Source organism: Didymosphaeria variabile (genome assembly GCF_027946475.1).
Source record: "Didymosphaeria variabile strain IMI 356815 chromosome Unknown scaffold_6, whole genome shotgun sequence".
NCBI lineage: Eukaryota > Fungi > Ascomycota > Dothideomycetes > Pleosporales > Didymosphaeriaceae > Didymosphaeria > Didymosphaeria variabile.
The window spans coordinates 1,235,588-1,258,704 of record NW_026611625.1 but is presented as its reverse complement, the minus strand read 5'-3'; the positions used below and the strand labels follow the sequence as shown (position 1 = coordinate 1,258,704).

At 53.6% G+C, this 23,117-nt stretch overlaps 7 protein-coding genes across 7 annotated transcripts; 3 read left to right on the top strand and 4 right to left on the bottom strand.

Annotated features, from left to right (window-relative positions):
- Nucleotides 1–4,301: 4,301 nt before the first annotated feature.
- On the bottom strand, nucleotides 4,302–5,147 carry N0V89_008335 (uncharacterized protein; the record flags this gene model as incomplete). Its single annotated transcript, XM_056217092.1, has 4 exons — nucleotides 4,302–4,387; nucleotides 4,447–4,740; nucleotides 4,834–4,951; nucleotides 5,082–5,147. The coding sequence occupies 4 exons, from the start codon at nucleotides 5,145–5,147 to the stop codon at nucleotides 4,302–4,304; spliced, it is 564 nt and encodes a 187-aa protein (XP_056068648.1).
- A 351-nt stretch (nucleotides 5,148–5,498) lies between these two features.
- N0V89_008334 (uncharacterized protein) lies at nucleotides 5,499–6,479 on the top strand (the record flags this gene model as incomplete). The annotated part of the gene is made up of 2 exons (XM_056217091.1): nucleotides 5,499–5,634; nucleotides 5,749–6,479. 2 exons carry the CDS (start codon nucleotides 5,499–5,501, stop codon nucleotides 6,477–6,479), a joined length of 867 nt encoding a protein of 288 aa, XP_056068647.1.
- A 215-nt stretch (nucleotides 6,480–6,694) lies between these two features.
- N0V89_008333 (uncharacterized protein) lies at nucleotides 6,695–7,717 on the bottom strand (the record flags this gene model as incomplete). Its single annotated transcript, XM_056217090.1, has 1 exon — nucleotides 6,695–7,717. One exon carries the CDS (start codon nucleotides 7,715–7,717, stop codon nucleotides 6,695–6,697), a length of 1,023 nt encoding a protein of 340 aa, XP_056068646.1.
- A 1,369-nt stretch (nucleotides 7,718–9,086) lies between these two features.
- On the top strand, nucleotides 9,087–11,053 carry N0V89_008332 (uncharacterized protein; the record flags this gene model as incomplete). The annotated part of the gene is made up of 2 exons (XM_056217089.1): nucleotides 9,087–9,879; nucleotides 9,951–11,053. 2 exons carry the CDS (start codon nucleotides 9,087–9,089, stop codon nucleotides 11,051–11,053), a joined length of 1,896 nt encoding a protein of 631 aa, XP_056068645.1.
- Nucleotides 11,054–11,794: 741 nt separating this feature from the next.
- On the top strand, nucleotides 11,795–12,245 carry N0V89_008331 (uncharacterized protein; the record flags this gene model as incomplete). Its single annotated transcript, XM_056217088.1, has 2 exons — nucleotides 11,795–11,828; nucleotides 12,007–12,245. 2 exons carry the CDS (start codon nucleotides 11,795–11,797, stop codon nucleotides 12,243–12,245), a joined length of 273 nt encoding a protein of 90 aa, XP_056068644.1.
- Nucleotides 12,246–13,356: 1,111 nt separating this feature from the next.
- On the bottom strand, nucleotides 13,357–15,369 carry N0V89_008330 (uncharacterized protein; the record flags this gene model as incomplete). The annotated part of the gene is made up of 2 exons (XM_056217087.1): nucleotides 13,357–13,480; nucleotides 13,529–15,369. The coding sequence occupies 2 exons, from the start codon at nucleotides 15,367–15,369 to the stop codon at nucleotides 13,357–13,359; spliced, it is 1,965 nt and encodes a 654-aa protein (XP_056068643.1).
- Nucleotides 15,370–15,416: 47 nt separating this feature from the next.
- N0V89_008329 (uncharacterized protein) lies at nucleotides 15,417–17,965 on the bottom strand (the record flags this gene model as incomplete). The annotated part of the gene is made up of 3 exons (XM_056217086.1): nucleotides 15,417–15,793; nucleotides 15,844–17,272; nucleotides 17,342–17,965. The coding sequence occupies 3 exons, from the start codon at nucleotides 17,963–17,965 to the stop codon at nucleotides 15,417–15,419; spliced, it is 2,430 nt and encodes an 809-aa protein (XP_056068642.1).
- Nucleotides 17,966–23,117: the final 5,152 nt, after the last annotated feature.

Genomic DNA, 23,117 nt, shown 5'->3' with positions numbered 1-23,117 from the left:
AAGTTCTAGAATATAGGTGTTATAATAAGATAGTGTACTAGTAATTAATAGAGAATTTTTATATATTATAGAGGTTACGAAAGTTAAGATAGAGATGGGAAGACTAATACTTAAGTCTAATAAAAATAAGTAATAAAAGCTATTATATTTTAAGATATAATATAGGGAATTAATGGATCCAGAAGTGTAGAGCGTTAGGATGGAGGGGCTTTAGGCTAGTAAAAGATAAAAGTCCGTTAAGGAGAGTGTTATAGGAGATATAAAGATAATCTATAATAACGTACTTCTTTTAGTGGGTGTAGTCTAATATGAGACTTTACGCGCAGATCCTAATCCACCTTTGGATATTATATATTATAGCCTATATAAACACGAGCTTTAAGCTAATTACTATTCCTCCACCAGGTACTGTAGGCGGCACCTTAAGGTGCCAATCCTGCTCGAAACTTAGTTTACTGTAACTATACCGTCTCCTTGAATTCGCGTACTCTAGGAGGTCGAGACTTTATAAGATAGATTATAGTTAGACCTATATTCATACCCAACGGCATGAAAATTAATAGTACTTCGAGTGCCGTTGCACCCAACGCAGCCGATCCGGTTGCAGCGAGGACAGCGCTCAGAAGTAAAATAGATGAGATGGAGTGGTTGTTTTGAATACGCTGAACAATACATTCGATGTAGTTGCAATAGTTCGCCAAGAAGCAGAAGGCAAGGAAATAAGTGTTATCGAGTATGGGTAATAGAGGACCCTGTACAGGAAGTCTTATTAAGAATTGCCAACCGATTGTGGAAAGCAGGTGACTCACTCTTCGGCGAATGGTTGGAGCAAAATCGCTTGTGGGCTCTACTCCTAGATTCAGGTACATGATGCCCGCGGAAAGCGATACTATCCACGCCCTCAATAGGTCCCAACGGCCGATGTCTCGAGCATCGTGTAGTTTTTGGGCATTATTTCTGCCCTTTTCTGGGCTTTGGTCGACCTTGAGTCCGCCATGACCGGAATCTTCATCGAGTGCGCAATTTTTCGGAATCGAGAGTTGAGGAGCGGGGCTATTAGAGCTCATCTGGGGGTCGATGCTCGATGGGAGTTTGCAAACGCTTGAGGAATCAATATGTTCAGGGGCTTGTTGGGCGGGACACTGAGAGCTAAGGTTGAAAGTACAAAAACGTTGGAAGATGGGGAGAAGTTTGGCAATTGGTTACTTAGTACCCCTCACTGGTGAGCATTTCGTCTCAGCCTGATCGGGTCCCTTCCCCGCTTCTATCACCCAACGCATACCAACCTCTTCACTCGACTTTTCTGCACTTGCTCGCTATTCACACTCCTAACCAATCCACAGTGTTCTCCGCATAAGTAAACTCTCCGACATCACAATCTGACCATTGATATACTTGTAGTTCTCCCACCTCTGATCTGCATGTTTACGATCGGCTTGACTCCTGGACACACTCACAAAAAGCACCTTCCATCTCAGCGCATCGGTCCGAGGAGGAGCAACACCGTTCACGCATCATGGCTGCTGTAGCGAAAGAAGGGTCAGTTGCAAGATGGAGGTGGGAGCTCTACACGCTCTGCACGATGGACGCATTATTCGTCCCTCTAATCGGAGAGGCCGTGGAAGGGAACGCAAAGGGTATATCCTTAGTCGTGTAAGTGTGGTGTTTTTAGTTGAAATTCGAGAGAAATTCGAGAGAAATTCGAGAGACTCGTAGGTGGTCGAGGGCTAATCAACTGGGACAGGTCATATACGGTGTGGGTGGGACTGCTCGCCCTGTTTGGTGCTACGTTCTTTGAGAGAAAATCTGTATTCATCATGTAGGTCACCTTGCGCCCGCAGACAATCGTCCTGATCAGGTTTCAGTCGATGCCTATACTACGTCGTCTGCTCCGCTTTGCCTCTGGCGTTCTTCGGCTCTTTTCCCAATGCCGCGCTGCATCTCTGGCTATCCATCAGCTCTTGCCTGGGGATATCGTTGGCATAGCATTGCGCGACTGTGCTTTACACACGACAAGATGTGCCCAACAAAGTCTACGCAGATTAACTATTGGCTGCCTTTGTACCAGGGAGCCCGTTCTACCTCTAAATCGTCCCCGCGGGCACCTGCATGAGGACTTTTACTCTCGAGCTGAAAGTCGATCAACGGAACCGCAGGTGGTCAACTAAGTTTGCCGCTCCGATCCCAACTACAAAGAAACTGGCCGTGATAGCCATCGCCGTAGAGTGGCTCCACGCTTGGGCCTCGACCACGATCCTACGTTCTTTCCCCGTCGCGGTGTTCCAGATTCGATTGGGTTCGCCCATTTCCCGCGATGTGCTCGAGTACCTTGGTACCCATGCGGTCCCATTATCTCGATCACACTCCTTCTAATTCTGTTTCTACTGTTGCATGTTTATTCAATGTCTCCTTCACAGCATCAGCATGTCCTCTCGACAAGCACAACAATGAATGGGACCTCGGCATCCATCATCCACCATCCACCGTGTACGACTTGTGCATGGAGAAATCTCCTTTCCCACTTTTTCCGTGGCATAGCGTGGAGTTTTGCGTATTGTAGCCTGCCCGTCATCTACCGTTTCCGACGCGGCATCTCATGCTTCTTGCATAGCGTGGAAATCGTGTTTTAGATGGCCTTTCATAGCGCGTTCTTGTTTCTCATTCATTGCATAGCGTAGCATATCCGGCGTTTCTTATTCCATTAAAGCATTAGCATATACAAGGAGTGGACATTAATTGAGCGGACGGGTAGTCTAGGCGACCACAAGGTTTCGACATATCTCGATCTCCCAGGTATTCACAAGCCCGTGGATATCCTGACTGGTAAACAATCCCATCATCAACGATGACTTCATCCATACTTTGGATCACACCGTACATAGCTGAGGACAAACGTAACCAGAGCTCTTACAATGTGTATCAGTGTCAAACGGAGATTGAATCATGTGCAAAGACAGAGTCCTGTCATCGTCCTGGACTGTGTACATTGCAGGGTTTTCCAACGTAACGGTCCAAGCGCAGTATTTCAGTTCAGCCTAGCACATGCACACAACTTAGCTGAGAGTCGAGCTCCAGAGTGCTCATTACTGCTCCTATTGATCCATTCGCGATGAAAAATTATGCGGTATTTCACCCTTCTTTTACTTTCTCTCTAAAACAGAGGAGAGAAACAACGAACAGAAAAAGACGTGATTCCACGGCATACCTATGCATGTACTTGATCCTTTCAGCAAGTACACGCTGGTTCGAGCATGGCAAGCGCAAAACATTTGTCTTTTCCCGTATGAGCGCTTCCCACGTGTTAAGCGTCAGCGCAGAAAGCGTCACATCTGTTAATAAGCCGTTAAGAAGGGCTTCATTAATAAGTAGTATAGTTGTTAACAAAATCTTTATCTTTTAATGAACTATAGCTTCTGCTAATAGCAGGAATATCGTCGTATATAGTGTATCTAGCTATAGTAGAAGTGGCAGTACTTAGCTTGAAGTCGACTGTGCTTTTGAGTTGGTCTCACTTCTTCTTCTTCTTCTTGCCGTCTGCTCAGCAATACAGAGCCTTGAAATCGGACTGCTGGACAAAAAAACGAACGCTAAGAGCTGTCAGATATTTGACCTGTTCGCCAACATACCTGCCGAGGAAGGTCTGGTCTGCGATCGCCACGACGAATTACCTTACATCGTTGAAGCGTTTTACGAATGCGATTTGCTACCGAAATGCTACCCTGCAGAGGATCCCAGGCACCAATCTCGCTAAATATTCAATACAGTACACAACTACTAGCTTCGCGGCGTCTATCCTGCATGCGACGCGGGACATGTATTATTTGGAGAGCTCCTTCGCCGCGGAAAACGAAGCAGTGGACTTCCTTCCTAATTGTGTACTCTTTGAGGGATAAGACTTTGTAGAGCGCTCGTGTATTGCTCATTGCTTTCTCATTGGGAACGCTTTGGTTTCCTCGTTCTGTCACCTGCCCGTAATCGAACCAGCAAATTCACAGCACTTTCCTCTTGCGAAGAATAACAGTCAACTTGACATCGTGAATCGAATTTCATCTCCCTCAACCATGAGTTAAATGTATAAAGCATGCTGTACTCGCCCCTTACCAATACGCGTACATCCATGTCTGACCATGCATCGTGCATTTTGATCCCCAGACACCCTCTCCCAATCCATTCGTCCCTAGGCGAGCAAGTGTCGCTAATGCGTAGAAACAACAAGTCTATTGTTTTACAAAGATGGTTGCCAAGAGTCATCCAAGCCGTGGTATCCTCGAAAGCGTGTAATTGAGCCAACAGCAAATGGCTTATTTCGCGGCGCCAGGGTAGCGGGTCTTGCCAACGGTGAAGGGGACGTAGCGGTACTTGATCATGTGCTGGATTTGTCGCCTCACTGAAGTAGGTTAGTTGATCTCTCGTTTGGTTCTACTGCAATCCGAGCTGTGTACGTACTGGTCAAGCCAAATAGAATCAGCCAGTAGACCACCAGAACCGGCCAGAAAACTGGCAGGTTGAAGACCTCAAACCAACTGCACAAGAAACCTATGGTAATTGCCTTGGTGCACGCATACCAGAACTTGAACTCTGGCAGGCGGCGCACGAATGGCCGGAACTCATCTTCTTCTTTTGTAGGCAAGCCCGAGGTGCCATCTTCCATGCCCTCATCTTGCTCCAGTGAGGGGTCAAACTTGGGTGATATGAAGGCGAGGAAGAGATTCAGGAGGTAGATACCGAGCGAGTATGCGACTGCATGAGTTAGCCTCAAACCCCATGATAGCTGCCTAGCCTCCCAATGTTGGGACGACTCGCAAGTGGGGCAACATAAGTGAAGGCGCATACCGATGTACCACCCCTCCGCAACGAATATTCTGATTGCGAATAGCACAAATAAGACGCCAGTACCAATCCATCGGTATGCGGTGAAAGGTGTCGATTTATCGAGGTAGGCTTGGAACATCTGCTGCGTGTCAACATCTTTTCTGAGCGGATATCTCGCAGAAGCAGCGCATTGCAACCGAATGAATCTGGCAATACGCAACAGCAATGGGTCGCGACGACCACTTGCAGCGAGACGGCAGTTCACGCACCCTTCCGTACTTTGTCGTCTGCGCCGTGACGGCCGAGAAAGGGGTATCAGGCTCTGGGGCGTCCATGTTGGCGCGGCGAGGTTCTTGTCGGTCAATAGCGATGGGTTGCGCGGGGATTTGCGAGGGACGCGGAGGAGAAGATGGCGTGGGGAAGGAAAGTGTCAAGTGTTGCGTGTCGCAAGGCCACGGCTGCCGTTGCCTCCCAAAAGATTCCAGCCCTACGAACGTGGCCCGTGCCAAGGGGCAGGGTGCGCTTTCCCATCTTCGCGCTGGCGGTTCGCGTTGCAGGCGAGCCGAGGTTAGCCGCTATGTCATCGTAGCTCCACTCGAGCTGCGTGAGCTCGACATCTAACATACATTCTCCTTCTTACCCCGAAGCTATCGTTCGATTGCGTGACAGGAGCACATATAGACAAGATGCAGGCATTCAGACCATCTGCCCGGGCAGTAATTCGCGCGCCCGCATGCGGCTTCCAGTTCGCCCGCAACTACTCCTCCGCAAAGACATATGAACATCTGCTTGTCTCGTCACCAAAGCCTGGTGTAGGTTTCGGTCAGTAAACCAATCGCACGATTCTACAAGACACATTCGCCCGAGTTTCACTCCATTCTCCTCTGTCAAACTTTCTTCGAGTGCAACTCTGCACAATAGCTAAAAAATGCTCAGTCCAATTGAACCGCCCCAAAGCCCTCAACGCCCTCTGCACACCTCTCATTCTCGAACTAAATGCCGCCCTTCGCGACTACCAGGCCGACAAATCTATTGGCGCCATTGTTCTTACGGGCTCTGAGCGCGCCTTCGCCGCCGGCGCAGACATCAAAGAGATGAAGGACCTCACCTTCAGCACAGCCTACGGCAACGACTTCATTGAAAACTGGTCCGAACTAGTCACCTTCTTAAAGAAGCCTTTGATCGTGGCTGTGAATGGATATGCATTGGGTGGAGGTTGTGAGCTCGCTATGATGGGCGATATCATATATGTGGGACCGAAGGCAACGTTCGGCCAACCGGAGATCAAGCTGGGTACCATCCCGGGAGGTGGTGGTAGCCAGCGTCTCACGCGCGCAATCGGAAAGTCGAGGGCTATGGATATTATCCTTACGGGAGATAATATCAGCGCGAAGCAAGCGGCCGAGTGGGGTCTCGCAGCCAGGGTATTCGACACGCCCGAAGAAACGGTGGATGCTGCGCTCTCAACAGCAGAGAAGATCGCGAGCTACAGCCAGATAGCAGTGAAGGCTTGCAAGGAAGTCGTGAATAAGAGCCAGGAACTCGGCGTTCGGGACGGCGTCGAGTTCGAGCGGAGGATATTCCACGGGCTGTTCGGAAGCAAGGATCAGACGATTGGGATGACGGCGTTTGCGGAGAAGAAGAAGCCGGAGTGGACGAATGAGTAGGAGGACATGTGCAATGAAATGGAAAAATTACGTGCTCATTGTATAAGACGCCGTACATACATATGGATCTCATCAGATATCGTACACTTTCCCCAACCTAGGGACATTATGCAGCACCCCATTCCCAAAACAACAAAGGGTATCTAATCTATACACAAGAAACAAAATGCTGTTCGATAGACACCAACCACTGTTTTCGCAACCTCCTCCCATTTCTACCGCGGCGAGGCAAATCCTCCCATACTGACCTTATACGTCGTATCCGCCGTCCGTGGCCTCTCGCCCTCTCCGTCCCCTAATCTTGACGGCCCCTGGGATCTGGGACTTGGTCGAGGACTCCCGAAGGGCTGGGGGCTGATCATAGGGCTCTCGAGCTCAGCAGGCGCCTGTCGCAACCCCGGCGAGCTCGAAGTGACTTCTGCAGGCAACTCGGAATACCTCTGACTCGACCCGGCTGTGTAGTCTACGGGAAGTTCCTGCGGCTCGCCGGTCTGTGCGACGGGAGTGTACTGGTGCTGTCCAAATGCCGCGAAGGGCGGAGGTTTGGGTGAGTTGTAGAGGGGCGGAGCTGCCGTGCCGTCAGATAATATTCCGAGTCCTCGCTGTGGTGCTCCAGGAGAAAGTGTATTCGTACCTTCGGATATCACAGAGTGGCGGTATTCTGTCTTCTCTGGGCTTGGAAACGGGGCTTGCGAAGACGGCGGAGCGGACCTGCTCCTTGCGCGCCGCTTCTTGAAGAGGCAGAATATGAGGATAGCAATGATTGCCACGACAGCGACGCCTCCGCCTACCGCAGCCCCTACAATGACGCCCGTATGTGAGTGCCCACCTTCCGCTTCCGCCTCGCCCGTCGTGCCGTTTGCGCTGTACGCCTGCTGCAGACTCGCGGTATCAAGCACAGCAGCTGTAAGGTCGTTCTTGGGGCACTTGGTGTCCGCGGTATTGCACGCATCGCTTTTACAGCAACCCCAGAAGGTGGTGTCGTTCTTCGGTATATTGACGCATGAGCGAAAGGTTGATGCCGCGCCGCATGAGGGATCTGGCATGCTACCGTAGGCGGAGGCATTGAAGGAGACAGGCGCGAGGTTGCCGACTGCGCAGCCGCTGAGGGTGCATGGGTCGGTTTTGCAGCAGCCTACAAAGGGCGAACGGTTCGAGGATGTGGCCGGGCAGGCGTACCATTTTGCACCCTCGTCCTTGCAGGTGGGATCGAAACGGTCGAGATCGATGTTCGCCATGGTGAAAGTGTTCGCCTGGTGCACGCGAAGTTCAAAGCGTTGATTCTAGTGGTGACACGTTGGTATATCTCTTTCTGACTGCGCATCCAAGTTGGAGCGGTCGATACGACTTCGAAGCAGCAACTATCCCGGTGAAAGTGATATGCAGTTGATACGGTCTCGAGTCTTTGATGCCAAGTATTAGGTGCGGTGAGTAGATATTCAGATAATGACGGTGATAGACATTAAAGTAAAATTAGAAATTCGATATATGGAGTCAAAGGAAACAGTAACAAAGGCAAGGAGCGCGATCACCTCTAACGTTCCCCAGGACAACGCGGGTCATTATGTGAAGGAAGAGGCTCAGCAACGCCCCGCCCCTTGTCTCCAAGACAAAGGCAATCTGACCCGCACAGCATCTCAGCTGCCGAGTAGCCGTGGTGAAAGGACCCGTAATGGCGCACACGGCGTGGAATCATTGGCCTGAGGCACGCTCCGGGCAAGGCGTTTGGTGGACTGTGCGGTGAAGGATGGAGTGTTCGAATGGGACGCGGTAAGATGAGGGTGCTGAATGTGGCTAGGAGAACGTGGGAAGGGCTGGGGGCAGGGATGTGGTGGTGGCGGAGCGAATGCTGAGCCTCAACTCGGTGTTGTTCCGCTGATGTTTTGCGAGAATTGCCTTGGTTGATCGCCGTGCGCCTTGGCCTCGCTCGAGGGAATTCGGTGTGCTGCAGTGGTGATGGAACCCTAGAACTTGTTCACGCCGGTTTGGAGACACAGAACAATCGCCGCGCAAACGTCGACGAGTCCGCAGTATGCGCGACTTGGTGGTAGCTGTCGTGCGAGGTTGCGTGCGCTCAGCGTTCCGAGTTCAGCAGTATGATCGGACCCGGCTGAGCGTAGGTGCATGGGGGCCGTTGGAGTCCAACGACAAGCGAGGTGCAAATGCCTCCAGCCCTGGCCTCCACGAGCAGCTGTTCTGCACGGTCCTTGTCATTTTTCTGCCTGATTCGAAGAGATGCAGGTCGCAACGTGCTCAAAGCGAAGAATGTTGTAACACCGAAAGTCAGTTAGTATAAAGGCAAAGCAAGTCTTCCATGGGACGGTCATGGTGGCTCTTGGATGAAATCTAGTGTAACAGCCGCTATATGCACTGTGACTGATATGTGCCCAGGAAGTTGAACGCGAAAAAGTCTCGGGCTGGCACGTACGAGAGTATAGAGTAGGCGTGATGTACGTGAACGAGGTCAGTCAGCGCTATCTGCTTATCAGATCGAACATCCTTGTCTCTGACGCGCGCACGTGGAGCACCGCATCGTGCACCGCATGATCCTGACAATGTACTGAAGCTCGCTCCATCGCCCTGCGCATAGCATCACTATCTCGTGCCATGGCAGAAGAACTAACAGTATGGCTTCGAAACGCTCTCCAGTCGTCCCTGGACGGGTACGCCCTCGCTATCGGTGCCACAAGCCGAGGTAACGCAAGTAACCCCGTCCCAGATGACCCGGGCAAAGCACCACAATTCCGGAAGCTTGCCGAAGCAGTGCTGCACGGGAGGAAAGTTGTGAGCACGTATAACTTCGTGTTGCTCGGAGTGTTGTTGCTTTTCACGCTATGGCACTGGGGCGAGAAGCTGGTGTTGCGCAAGATATGGAGAGATGCCCGGAAGAGCACGAAGCGAGACAAGAGCGCCGATGAAACTTGGTCCAGTTCGAGCAGTACTATCGAGGGCACTGCGACCCCTCCAGATGCTTCGAGGAACAAGGTCGATGGTGTTGACGAGACGAGCCCCCTTCTTTCGACAAGGCCGTCGAGACGAAGATCCACAGGATTGTGGAAGCCATACCACCTCCTAAAAGCGTTCTTGCAGTATCAGCCTCCTGCTGTACCGATCATCAACAAGGCATTGCCTACCAACGCTGTGTCGCTTCTTGTCTTCGCATTCGCAGCGCTTAACTTCTGTTACAACTTCTACGACATGACTCCCGAGCTAATGTACATCTTTTCTTTCGCGGACCGATGCGGGCTCATCTTCTCCGCTAACCTTCCACTGCTTTATCTCCTAGCTGCGAAAAACCAGCCGCTGAAGTTCTTGACGGGATACTCGTATGAGAGTTTGAACATCTTCCACCGGAGGGTGGGAGAGCTATTGTGCCTTGAGGCTTTTATGCATCTTGCGGGTAAGTAGTTCAGATACTTCCCAGCCCAAGTCTCTCTTTATAATCTGTACTAATCATGTTTCCGAGCGCAGGCATGTTCATCTTTTGGTTCTTCGCTCTCCGCAAAGTCGGCTTCACCCTGGCCCGCTTCATCCTCAACAAACTCGTCATCCTGGGCATCCTAGCTTTCCTGTCCTACCAAATTCTCTACTTCACCTCCCTCGGCTCATTCCGCAAGCGCATGTACGAGGTCTTCCTAGCGCTTCATATCTTCTTTCAGGTTGCGGGATTGGCATTCCTTTGGTTCCATTTTCACACCGCGAGGCCTTACGTTGGGGCTTCCGTCGTCATCTTCCTCATCGATCGTGTTGTGTTTAGGCTATGGCTGAAGGCGACTACACGCCCAGCAACCCTGACCATCCTCGAGGACGGCGAAACAGTTCTCATAGCCGCAAACTGGCACACCTCGACTCGGCAATCTGCGCTTATGCCGAAGAGCATGAAGCACGGCTGGAAACCGAACGACCATGTTTTCATCACTGTCCCAGTGCTGTCGCGAAAACACGCACTACAAGCGCATCCCTTCACTATCTTTTCCGCCGCACCAAACATTCATACGAACGAGGACGGCGCACACGCGTGGTTCTCTCTCCTCATCCGCGCGCAAGGCAACGGAGGCTTCACGCGCCAACTCCTCAACTACGCTCGGTCTCATAGAAGTGCTAACATCCGCCTCGACGGGCCGTACGGGTGTAGCCACGCCCTCAACATGCTACGCGCTTCGAACACCGCTGTGGTGATAGCAGGTGGGTCTGGTATTGCAGTTGCATATCCTTTACTCTATGCGCTGTTGTGCCCCACTACCTCCCCTTCCGCCGATATCGAAAGCGGAAGCAAAAGCAGGACAGTCAAACTCCTCTGGATCACGCACGAAGCTTCGCACCACTCTTGGATTCCCGAAAATAAGTGGGAAGAGCTGGTGGAGTGGGGACTGGAAGCGCATACTCCAGCTGCGACGGCGGTGGCTGGTCGTCCAGACGTCCGTTCGTCACTTCGAAGCATGATAGACGGTGGTAGGACGGGCGTGGTGGTCAGTGGGCCGGATGGGCTCGTACGAGACGTAAGAAATACGATAGCTGGATTGTTATGCACTGGTAAGGATGTGAAGCTGCAAGTTGAGAAGTTCGGATGGTAGGGTATGGTTTGAATGGTGCAGTACGGTATAGACACAGTGTGAGGTTCGGCATTGTGGGTCGTGATGTTTCGCTGCCACGTGGGTTAAAGCGGCTTTGCATAGCGCAGTGTAAGGGTTGGACTGCAAACAGTACGGCAGGGGATGCACGGCAGGATGGTGCGAGATCTTGCGGCTGAAGGGAGTCATGCAGAGTGGTATGCGTGGTAACGTTGCACGACATTCGACCGGCGTGTAGAGTACCTAGTATAGAGGCGTAGATAGAGGTTTATGGGCTGGACTTAGCATGTACCGGTGGAATGCAAGATCAGCGTTGTCTGAATGCCCACACCGCATCCTGCCTACTGGCACAGAGAAGCATAGCCTTTGCACAATCCATCACATTGCATTTGGGCGCAAGCACGTCTCGCAACCATAACATCGACTGGCCATCCTCGCCGAGACCGCAAACATGGATGACTCATATACTCACAAAGGCACAATAAGAGATGGCAAATGTAAAGGCTACCGCAGCCCTAGTGTACGTCGAAAGACCGTCTACGTGCGGAGGCGTCACATCGTGGTATTGCATGTGGAGAGGGGCAGGCGCTCACTACGTCATAGGGGTCTCGCTGACGCGTTGGGGTAACATATAACGGGCGGGGAGCACCATACAATGCGATCACTACACCTCGAACAGAGACTTGACCACAGGATTCAAATTCATCGCATACACTAGGTCGCCTAAGAGAAGAAACTATCAAAATGTCCGACCAGAACCAGCAACAGCAGTCCAAGGGTACGTTGGCGCTTTTCATGCATGTTTACCTGCTCTGAGCGTATACGTACTGACGCTGCAAAAGGTGTTTGGGGCTCCGCGACTGGGGGCTTGAGTATGCTTCCCTTCCATCTTCCTCCTATCCCTTCTCTTTCCTCGTCCTGGCCCATCCTCTCTGCACTTACTAACCTTTCCCCAGGCAACACCCTCGGCTCCGTAACCGACACAGTCGGCAAAGGTGTTGGTGGCGCGACAAACACACTCGGCAACACAGTATCCGGGCTCGGCAAGGGCGTTGGCGACACTGTGACGGGTGTGACAGGCGGCTTGGGCGATACGACCAAGGCCGCTGGCGGTATGGTCAGTGATACGACCAAGGCGGGTGGCGAGGCCGTGGGAATGAAGAAGAACGAGCAGCAGCCGGGAGGACAGCAGTAGAGCTCAAGCAGAATTGTGATTAGTATGAGGTTCGTGGTGTTTCGGGTATTAATCGAAGACATGGAAACCGTATGAATAAATATGAATGATACCGGGTTGCGACCGTTGCAACGAAAAGAGCTTACGGTACTCATGGTGGCGATGCGAACTAAGATGTTTCAAACGTTGTGACCTACCAGCTTAATATTCGCGAAATGAAGCAGCGCTGGAAAGTAAGTTCTCAAGGCACGATGTGTGCTACAAGTTTGAATCAAACGCTCATGATGTAGCCCATTAGGAGGCGATGTCTGGGTGTTGCAAATAAGCACATGTCGCGATCTCTAACAATGACCGAACAGAGTTGACAGAGTATTTTAGATTTGAACCAAAATATGAACACTAAAAGATCTACACCTTGACCCTGCCTCGACAGAACCAAGCCCGATCCCCCATCCATTCCGGTCCATACCAAACCATACCCACAGTCATGCCGAAGCAAACGATGCATCTTTCGTCTCCCCACTTTCGAATGTGTAAGATCCGCAAGATGGTGGCTGGTTCATCGATGAACAGATGCGTCATTCTTACGGAGGATATCGTCCCCCCCCGTCCCCCAAGGCAAAAATGAAGCTCCACCTCTAATACTCGCTAGGAAGTAATTGAACAATGGCGCAAAGAAGGAAAGAGAAACAAGTGAAACGAGATGAATCGGCAGAACAAGCTGCTCAGAGAACCGCTGTGAAAGCGGCAGAGACAATAATCTTGCGAAGTGCGGGAGGCGCTTCGCCCGGCAGTGGACGACAGCGGTGATAGCCTCATTAAGATCCAGGCACCGGAACGCCGTTTGAGAAAAACCCAAGTACCGGAACGAGTCGTAATGCCAAATGACGTTGGGCTGAAAACAAAGGGTCTTGCTCTCATACCTAGCTCTTTAGACAGCCAACCCAACGACTTGAAAAACTTTTGTATCCGTCGTGATGCCGAAGTAGAACCCCCGCAAATGCAGAAAGATGCGCGCAGAAGATGCCCCGTCTATGCAACACAAGATTAAATTATCACGTGCGATGTCTAAGGGTATCGGTATGATAATCGCACGCGGTCGAAGAACGGCCGAGAGTCGTCATAGATGAGACTATTCGGATGGCTTAGCGTCGGTGGCAGATGCACCGGGCGCTGCCTTCGACTGTGGAGGAGACGTAGCCGGGGGCGGAGAAGAGACATCCTCTGTACCTTCGTTATCAAGAGCCATGAGTGCACTGTGGACAGTTAGTAATCATCCAGTAGACAAGGTTCCTTTGACATACCTGAACGAGTTTGCGTGGGACGTGGACTCCTTCTCCTTCTGCACAGGAGGGGTGGCTGTCCGAGACGAGGCTCCCGATTCTGCACCTGCTCCAAAGGCTCCACCAGGACCAAGACCACGTCGTCCACTACCGGAGCGACCACCAAGCATGGAAGGGCCAATACCGCTGCTGTTGCGGCCAGATGAGCCCTTCGTCAATTTCCGCAGGTCATCCATCGCGACGCGGCTGCCGAAATCCTGAGGAGGCGGGATTCCACCCCCAGAGAAGGATCGAGCATCACCACGGCCAGCTGGGAGGCGACCACCACGCTGATTAGCAGCTGATTGAGCGGCGGCCTGTTGAGCCGCTGCAGCCTCAGCGTGAATTTGCTGGATCGTCTTCGGCCCCTTATCGGCTTGCTTGTCGTGCCAGTTGGCCTTCCGTAGGTCAACAAGGTCAAGCAACATGAACCTGAGACGTGATGGCAGTGCCTCCATGTTCATAATTTTCTCGACACGTTCGAAGTATACGGACAGCATCTTTGGTCCAGCGTCGGCTGTCGACATGGTTGCACCAACAGTGCGTAGCAACTTGACCAAACTCTCGATCGCGGACTCATCGGGCAGACCCTCAAAGTCGAGAAGCTTGAGCACACACTCGTGCATGATGCGCAAGGTAAGCATATTGAGTTTGTAAAGCTCACCAATGAACTGGATGAGACCGAGACCCTTACGCTTGGCAGCAGCGGCAACGTAGTAGTCATCGGAGAGTAAGGCTGCCTCTGTCTGATCCCCTTCGGGTTTCGCGGGCAAATTGACCTCCCAACCCTTCTCGAACTCTTCCTGGCAGCGGTTGAGGAGGTACTTCCTGAACAAGGCACCTCCAACGACAGGTTGACCATGCTTATCTTTGACGTTCTCATCACGAATGGCGGGGTCCATGGTGTTAAGCATCTTAAAGCAGAACTTCGCATACATGGAAGACCAATGTTGCTCGTCACAGGCCTTTTCGAATGTGAGCTGGATGACTTGACGTAGGGTGCGGCCGTCATCTTCGTTTTTGCTCTGTGCCGCGATCTCAAGAATTTGATCAGAGATCTTCTCAAACTTCTCGGGCGTCATCTTGTTGAGAGCGGCCTTAACCTTGCGTTGCACCATGTCGGGAGCCATGTGGCCTGCCATCTGCTGAGCAGTGGCAGCCGGGGCTTTGGAATGCGGTGTCCAACCCATAGTGGACTTCTCGAGTGCCTTGATCTCCATACCAGAAGTCAGTGGCATTGCGGCTTCTTCCTTCTTGTTCGGGGCCTTGTCGCCACGGCGACTGCCGCGTCCACGAGAGCTACCCATGCGGGGAGAGTTGGGCGCCATATTCATGTTTTGGAAAGAACCAGTGCGTGCCATCTGCACAGGGAATCCACCGCCAGCACGAGGAGGTCCAACCAATTGTGCGAGTGGGTTAGTCATTGGGCCTCCGCGTTGTGCTGCTTCGAAGCGCTGAGCAGAGGTGGTACCAGGTGGCAGGGTACGCCCAGTAGGGAAGGCACCTTGGAAGCTGCCCATAGGACCACCTAGTCCACCACGAGAGGGCTGTCGACTACCCATACCGGATGGCGTACCACGGGCAGATTTGGGGCCAGCAGACTCAGAAGAGTCGCCAACAGTCTCCTTGAGCTTGTTGTCCCAGTCGATGGAAGGCTTCTCTTTGAAAACATCTTGGAATTGCAGCAAGAATGAGGGCTCGTACACCTTGCCCTTGGACTTCGTGCCCACGTTAAGAGCCGGGTTGGGAGAAAGGATCCCCTCAGGGTATTGAACGAGCTCGCTCTGCACTTGTAGGAAACGGGCCGACTTGAGCGACATCATGCCTGGCGTAGGGGCAGGTGGCTCGACAGCCTTGGTAGTTTCCAACTTCAGATGTGCAGGCTTCGGCTTCCCTGCTCCAGGTGGCTTGACTTGGGTGGGTGGGGTGACAGTGGGCTCGGCGGGTGGCGCGGGGTCTCCTCGGTCTGGTTGGCACCAGGTCCAAACATGGTATTCTTCTTGAGGCTAGCGAATGCGTCACGGTTGACCTTCTCACGTTCTGCCTTTTGTTCAGGCGTCTCGGCCTCTCGAGCAGCCTCCCGCTCTTCAGCTTCACGCTCAGCTTGCTTCATCTTCTCGTCTGCTTCCTTCGCACGTTCAGCTTCGCGAGCCTTCTCAGCTTCGGCCTTCACCTTTCTCTCCTCGGCGAACTTGCGTTCACGCTCCTCTTCCTCCTTCTCGGCGCGCTCCATCTCTTCGATCATGCCTGTATGTTGTTAGTAACCGTTTGATTACATGCAGAGAAGCGATACATACGCTCCATCTCTTCATCGGCTTTGCGCTGTTCTTCCTCTGCCTTACGCTTAGCCTCCTCTTCATCGTTCTTGGCGGCAGCCTCAGCAGCCTCCTTTTCTTTAGCAGCCTTCTCTGCTTCGGCCTTGGCTGCTGCTTCAGCCTCCTCCTTCGCCTTCTGTTCCTTTTCCTCGGCCTCCTTTGCTTCAGCTGCCTTCTTCTTGTCTTCATCCTCCTTTTGACTATCGACTTTGAGTTGTTGCTGGAATTGTTTGATGAAATCAGCCTTGACTTCGCTGGCAGACTTGGTCTCCGAGCGACTATGTGTAGACTCAGGACGAGGCGGAGGCGTGGGGGTGGCAACGATGGCAGGAGACTTGGAGGGCGCGGGCGGCGGAGCAGGCGATGCGGGCTTCTTGCTGTTGTTGAAATCAACAACTTGGCCGTCGGCCGTCTTGATCACAATCGCCTTGCTCTTAGTCTTTGGCGGTATGGAGAAGGAAGAGCCCGGAGCTGGGCTGCCTGACGGGGCACTCGGCGTCTGAGAGACGTGGCTCACGTTGGTCATGGCAGGTGTAGAAGGCTGTTGGGCAGCAGACGGCGGTCGCTCGGACATGTTCGAAGGCGTGCGCGACATACCCTGAGCTTGCGGCGGCTGGCCATATCCCGCGACGGGATAGGCCTGCTGAGGGTAGGCACCGCGTCCTGGAGACGCTGGGACACCTGGGTAGTGCATACCTTGGGGCATCCCGTAGTTCTGACCGGGGTAGTTTTGGCCGTAGTAACCGTTGTATGGGTCTAAGCCTTGAGGTGGACCGTACATGGCCTGTGTTTGTTGTATTTCGGTCAGAAATTGTTCATCAATGTACTTGGAAGAGAAAGGTGGGTTGACAGGATCGAAAAGGCCGCTGTACAACGACGAACCGCGATGCTCCTGCAAGCTGGGTTGCTTCGTGACTGCCGAAGGTACAGGACAGGACTGAGAAGAAATTTGTATCCGAGAAGTTTGTGTTGGCTGAGCCGACTCGCGCGACTCGGATACGGGAGATTTAACTGAGATACTTGAAGAAATACGAACCGGTTGAGCGTAGGGCTGCTGAGGATTGTAGCCGTAGCCGCTGTAGTTAGCCTGCTGGTGAATCGCGGCTGGGGTGAGCGCAGGCGATCTATTAGCGCGGTATGGGGAGTTGGGATGCATTTGCGGTTGAAATGCTGGAGGCATGTTAGGTCCGCGAGGCTGGTTTGGCAATGCGCGGAAGGGTTGAGGGGAGGCACCAGGGTGCATGGGTGGGTAGTTGTTATATCCTCCTCGACCACGGCCGCCATTTGGGGGAAAGCCTCGGCTCATATTCGCGTTGCTCATGTCACTGTGCGCAGACTGTGAAGATTCGCGGCGCAAGTGCTGTGCCTGGGGCAGCGAGTTTGGTTGCGGGGGCAGTGATATAGCTCGTGACTGGGAGGGCGTTAGAAAAGTCAATATTTTACTCACGTGCTCAGGTCCTCCCGACCACGGGCGACTTACGTTTGAGTCAGCAGTTTCGCTACCGCCGCCGAAAACAAGGCCCGGGCGAGTGGGCAGATTGTCAGGCTTGCCGCCGCTCGATATGGGCGTAGGGATCGGCGAGGGCGAATGCGCGGGCGATGCGACACGCGGGTTCGGAGCCTGTGGGTTGAGGGTCTGTCCTTGCGGGTGCGGCACGGCGTGTGAAGGCGCGGGAGAGCCAGCGATCGAGCCGAAGGTGAGGTTGGAGGGCGCCCGCGAGTTGGGGACTGGGCCTCCGTTGGGAATGTAGCCACTGGTACCGGCGGCGCTAATTGTCACGGAGGACTTGCGGCTGTGGTCACCCTGTGAAGCGGCGGCGCCGTTGGCAATGGTAGGACCCATAGCGGGGACTGCTGGCTTTATGGAGTTCCCATTCACCGGGGAGATGCTCTTGCCATGTTGCTGACTACCCACCACAACAGGCGCAGCGCTGTTCGCGATCGGGGGAGATTTGGTCGCGTTGGCGTACGAACTGCGTGCAGTGGGCGCGGCCTGACCAGCGGCCACGGCGGACGATCCAGACGAGGACGAGTTCGCGGGGGCAGAAGGCTTGGAGGCGGCGACGGTGGGCGGGTTTTGCGCGTTCGTGGAGGTGGATGTCATTAGAAGGGTAGGTGTGTGTCGGGCGAGCGTGTCGTGTTGTTGAGAAGCTATCGGGCGCGCGACGAGCGGGATGGCAGTCGGATGCTCGGGTTAATGAGACCGGCGGCGTTATTAGGAGTGTCCTGGAGGGGCGACTCGAAAGGAGCGGGTAGGGAGAGAACGGGTGTCCTGTCTCCTGGGAAAAAAGGGCACTGGCTAGCAGGTCGACGCTGCAAAGGCAAGCGGACCGCGTCAGGTAGCCTGGAAATAGGATCAAGCAGGAGATCTGCGATCCGAATGCAAGCGCCTCGTAAAAATGAGGCCGCTGCGGGATGGGTGTTGGTGGTTCTCTTGATGAGAAAGGGTTGAGAGGAAAGAAAAGGCGCCGCTGCGGCAACACAATTTTTGGTTGTTCGCCGGGTTCCCAAGCGAGGAGCCAGGGATCCGTCCCAACCCAACGCTTCAGCTGCTTATTACTCTGACTCGTTGCACGTTTGTCTGCCTGGCTTGCCCTCACTCATCTGGCACTGCTTGGGCACTGTCTACGCATGTGCTGGTCGTGCCTGCCGTTTCCTCTGGGTCGCGCTTGCCTTGCAGCCCGCGCGGAGGGAAGGCGCAAAGGGGAGGCGCGAAGGCTCAGCTCGACTGCGTCACCACCACGACGGCACGCACTCCTCACCATGACTTGACGTGAGCCTGCGCATCCGCAAAAAGGGACAGCGTGCTGGGCGCCGTTTCCACCAGCCCTGCGAGCAAACACCACTCTGAGGCGTGGCAACGGCAGTTTCTGCCCTGTGCAGCACACACCCTTCCCCGACCAGGTCGCTGGAGCCTCGTACAAACAGACAACGCTCGGTTTCGCCCAAGTCTGCTCCAACGTTGTACCGTCTCGGAAGCGCATCAGCCTCGAGCAGGCAGACAAAGCGCTTTGACGGGCACCCAAGCCTTCTCACAACACAAAGTTCCCATCCACAGCCTCACGACTGCGCGAGGAAACTTTCTACGATCCAATGCATAATGACGACGGCTGCGTGGAATGACTCTCATGTCGCATCCATGTCCGCCTTAAGTCCGCCCAGAGCAGCCAATCACGCTATGGGCGACGAGAATCGCCCCCTATTCGAGCAATCGATAAGACGCAGCTTGTCGCCACAGCAATATCGTCTCTGCCCTACCTGCTCACTAATTCCTTCTAGAAGAGCTGTCGGTTGTGGCGCATTATCTGCACGGCATCTGTCTATCAATGTCAGTTGTGACTCCACAACCTGATATGTGGGGAAGACATAATGCCGTCCCAGCGCTCACAGATTGGTCCAACCTTGGCGCGTTGAATTTGCTCTTGACATGGCAGTCCTAGCTTCTAGATACTACGAAACCAGACTGCTAACAATCAACAACTTGATCAGTCACAGCTGCGGCTGACAACGGAATCGACGGATACTTCTACAGCCTACACGTCTCTGCGAATCTGCTCCTTTTCGTGATGCAGGACAACGCCGCAGCCAATCAATTGACCGCCACGCAAATACAATACAGGCCCCGGTGTGTACTACCATTTCTCCCTTCGGATGTGGAGACCAAGTCGGATGACTCAACCCTACGCACCACGGACTTTTACACTGCGGTCGCCGCCTGGAGTCAAGGCTGTTCGGATGCTTGGTTCGCAAGCTGCAGTCCAAGGTGCAGCAGCCTGCCGTTGGCGCGGTGCGACAGCTGGGATGAAGACATCTTGGTGCCCGGAATCGAAACACTGCACATGTCACAAAGCCCGGCCTCTGCTGTGCGTTGCCGAGGACGCAAGCAGCAGGACGGCTTCGCATGAGCTAGCTGGCCTCTCCATTGTACTACCTACACCCACATCCGCGTCAGCGTCCGCATGGGATACGTACGCCACGAAAGTCCGAGTACGCTGTGCGTATCTTCGTGAGTCAAGCTTGTGTGACTCGGCTTGCAACTGTGACTGAAGGTGACAAAATGAGACGGCATGTGGTAGCCTGCGTGAGCACTTGCCGCTTTTTCCACGACAAGAAATGCATGTTGGCTTTTCGCATGGGCTATGCTTTGCGCCATTCTAGTAGGAGCGCAGCCAATGCAGTGTCCCTGTCGGACTGCGAAAGAGCTGGGAATAGATTCTCGTTCTGCCGTGGCTATGCGAAGGTGCAGAAGGTTGAACGAAGAGGGCGGGGCGTTGACAGAGCAGCCATGATCACTACACCTTCCTTCTCTTTCTCGAGTACATGCGCTATTGAGTGGCTAAGCAGGTGCAAGGCTGCCCTGTAGAACAGTAGCGACACAAGTAGTCGATCCCCCTTCATTGGCGCGAACCTCGGGGATCAGCAACAAATGCATGCAGAACACCACGTCTTGGGCACTACCAGCGCCTCACAACGCCTTGGTCCTGTGCCGGCCGATAACAAGACCGGATTCTAGAGGAATGGGAAGGTCGACGTGAAACGCCATCGCAAGAGAGGTCGGTTTTTGCTTTTGCATCGGCAGGCCAAGACGGCAGGTGCGCTAAAGAGAAGGAAGCTGCGATGCGCAAGCGACGCCTACCAAGTATTCTCATTCATCACGTTCGAACTGAGAATGCCTTGTGCTGCGTAGCACCGAGTTGTTGAAGCCCACCGTGGAGGGAGGACCACAAACGTGCTAACTACGCGTGCTAGCATATGAGGTGAGACCGCCTACACGTGATCTCGTATTTAACCCACCAATGGCTCCCAATCAAGCATCCACTCCGGTACGAAAGAGGCAACTCAGAGCTCACAACGCCCAAACTTCTCCGCACCAATCGCATAAGCGGTGACCGTGAACCCGTTCGGGACCTCCCGCAAGGCGTCTCTGGTTCAGACCCCACGACGATGACACTCATTGTCTCAGTCAACGGCCCGCAGCGAACATGGCGCGAGCAATGTCCGTCGACGCGGGCGCTACCCTCGGTGAGCATCCTTCCACACGACGAGAAAAGGGACAGCGACATGCAACGGGCAGCGCATGTAGCGCCAGAATAAGGACCGACGTTCCGATGAGCCTCTTCTCGTCAGGCCTGTACCTGTACCGACCCTGCACCACACGGACATTTTCTGTGAGTGTCCTAGCCTGTTCCCATCTTCCGGTCAGCAGCAGGTTACGGCGAAGAACGTCGTCATTGCGAATTCAGGTACGCCATGCAAAAGCAGCGAGCACGCCGTCTCCACATCTTGGACACAACAAGCGCAGGTCAAGCTCGCAGGGTCGGTGCCAATGCTCCAAGAAGGATGCATATCCGACTTGGCCTCAACGTTCAGCTTACTTCGCTCGCGTAGCTTCGACTACATCCACACCCCTGCCGTACTTACCTAACTCACCCCGTCTATAGTCGGAGCAATGGTGATGGAAGGACGAACAACGCATCAAGCACGATGCATACCGTCCCAAACCTTATCGCTGCAGCATCTCGATGGATAGCCCTGGAACTGAAGATCACCAGATCACATGCCCGACGAGCAAACTATTCACCCTGACCGATATTCGTCGCCTTCTGGAAGTCACCTGGAAGAAGTCTACATCACAAATCTTCCAATTCGTGCGGTAACGGCAGCTAGCACGAACCGCATTGCACACGCCGAGCCTGCGATTAAGCCTAAGATCTGCAGCAAGGCCAGCTGTAGCGCCTTTGGAAATCATCCGCGGCTCTGCCAGCTTCTTCTCCACAAACCCATGACCCTACCCAGCGCATCGCATCGTATCGCATCGCTCATCGCCAAATCCCTGCGCTGGCCTGCATCAGCAGCAGCAGCAGCAGCAAGCAAACTTGCATGCGCAAGGTCGCAGCCAGGGCCAAGTGAATGGCAATGCATTGTAGCCGCACTCAATTTCCCACCACTTCCAATCTACGCGATCAGCAGAAGCCGCACTCTTCCGCGCCAGACCGAACAGCCCGCAATCTATGCACCGCAATAACTCTATCCAACCTTACTTGCGCCCCCCAGCCGTTCGTCAGGTGCCATGCCATGCAGCCACATCTAAATCCCCTCGCGCTTTCTTCACCACCGTGCACCACTAACCACACCGTATACTCACCCCCGCATCCCATCTAACCCTCCACCTTCTAACCTACTTCCATGCATTCCTTCACCCTGCATGCTACACCACTAGTGACTATACCACTCTACTCCCGTCCCTTTTCCCGCAAGTTTGAATAATTGTCCGGCGAAAGAGCGCTGAGGGTCCCCAATTTATCCATACAATGGAAGCATGCATAGAAGACGGTTCCTGAGCTACAGGAGCCGATGGCGTCTGGGGTGCGTGTGGAGATAGATTAATTTTCGCTGCTGTGGTGGTGGTCATGTGGAGGAAGGCCGTAGATCCATCGTACGTGCCAAGCGTGCCGGCGTGGAAGAAGTCTGGAAGGTCGGTGTAGCCATGTAGAGGTGATGCTATGTTGTGGAATGGTCGGAGGCATGCTTGCGAGGGGTTGCGAGAAGTCTGTAGTGGAGATGCTTGTGATGGGTTGCGGTTGGTCGTAGTGGAGATTTCAGGGACAAGGGCAAGTGAGTCTAGGAGACGGCTGGTGGACTGTTGGCATAGCAGACCGTCGAGCGAGCTAAGTCCTTTCTTCCAGAAGCCTACGTACCAAGCGCATGTACCGAAGTCGATCCATGACTTTCTTTCTTCTCCCGCCTTTCAGAGCCTCCCTCAAGTTCTCACTCCCAAACATCATCACCCTACCCAGTAGGAAGACGCTGACGCAGTGCCTCCCCATGATACAACCCCTTCACCTTCACCGTCCCACTTACTCACCACCCATCTCCACAAATGCACACCTCCCACGCCCATCACCTGCTGTGTCCCATCGCTTGGATATAACGTCTGCACCCCAGCCCGTGCACCCACCCCACACTGGTATATATTCCGCCGTCAATCTCCCTGCACGTAGTCTGTGATTGGTCAATGAGGCACCGCCAAGCGCTACGTACTTACGCGCGCATGCAAGACGCTTTTGGTGACAAGCCAGATCAGATGATCTGATCGAGGGGCGAAGATGAGGTGTGAGGTGAACTGAAGGAGATGAATGAGGGAGGAGTGTGGGTGGCGGGCGTGCTATTCTGGCGGGCGATGAGCTGTAGAGGAACGTGCTGGCGCTTGAACTGCGACAGTTTGAGCGCTGTCGCCCTTTGCATCTTTCTCTGTC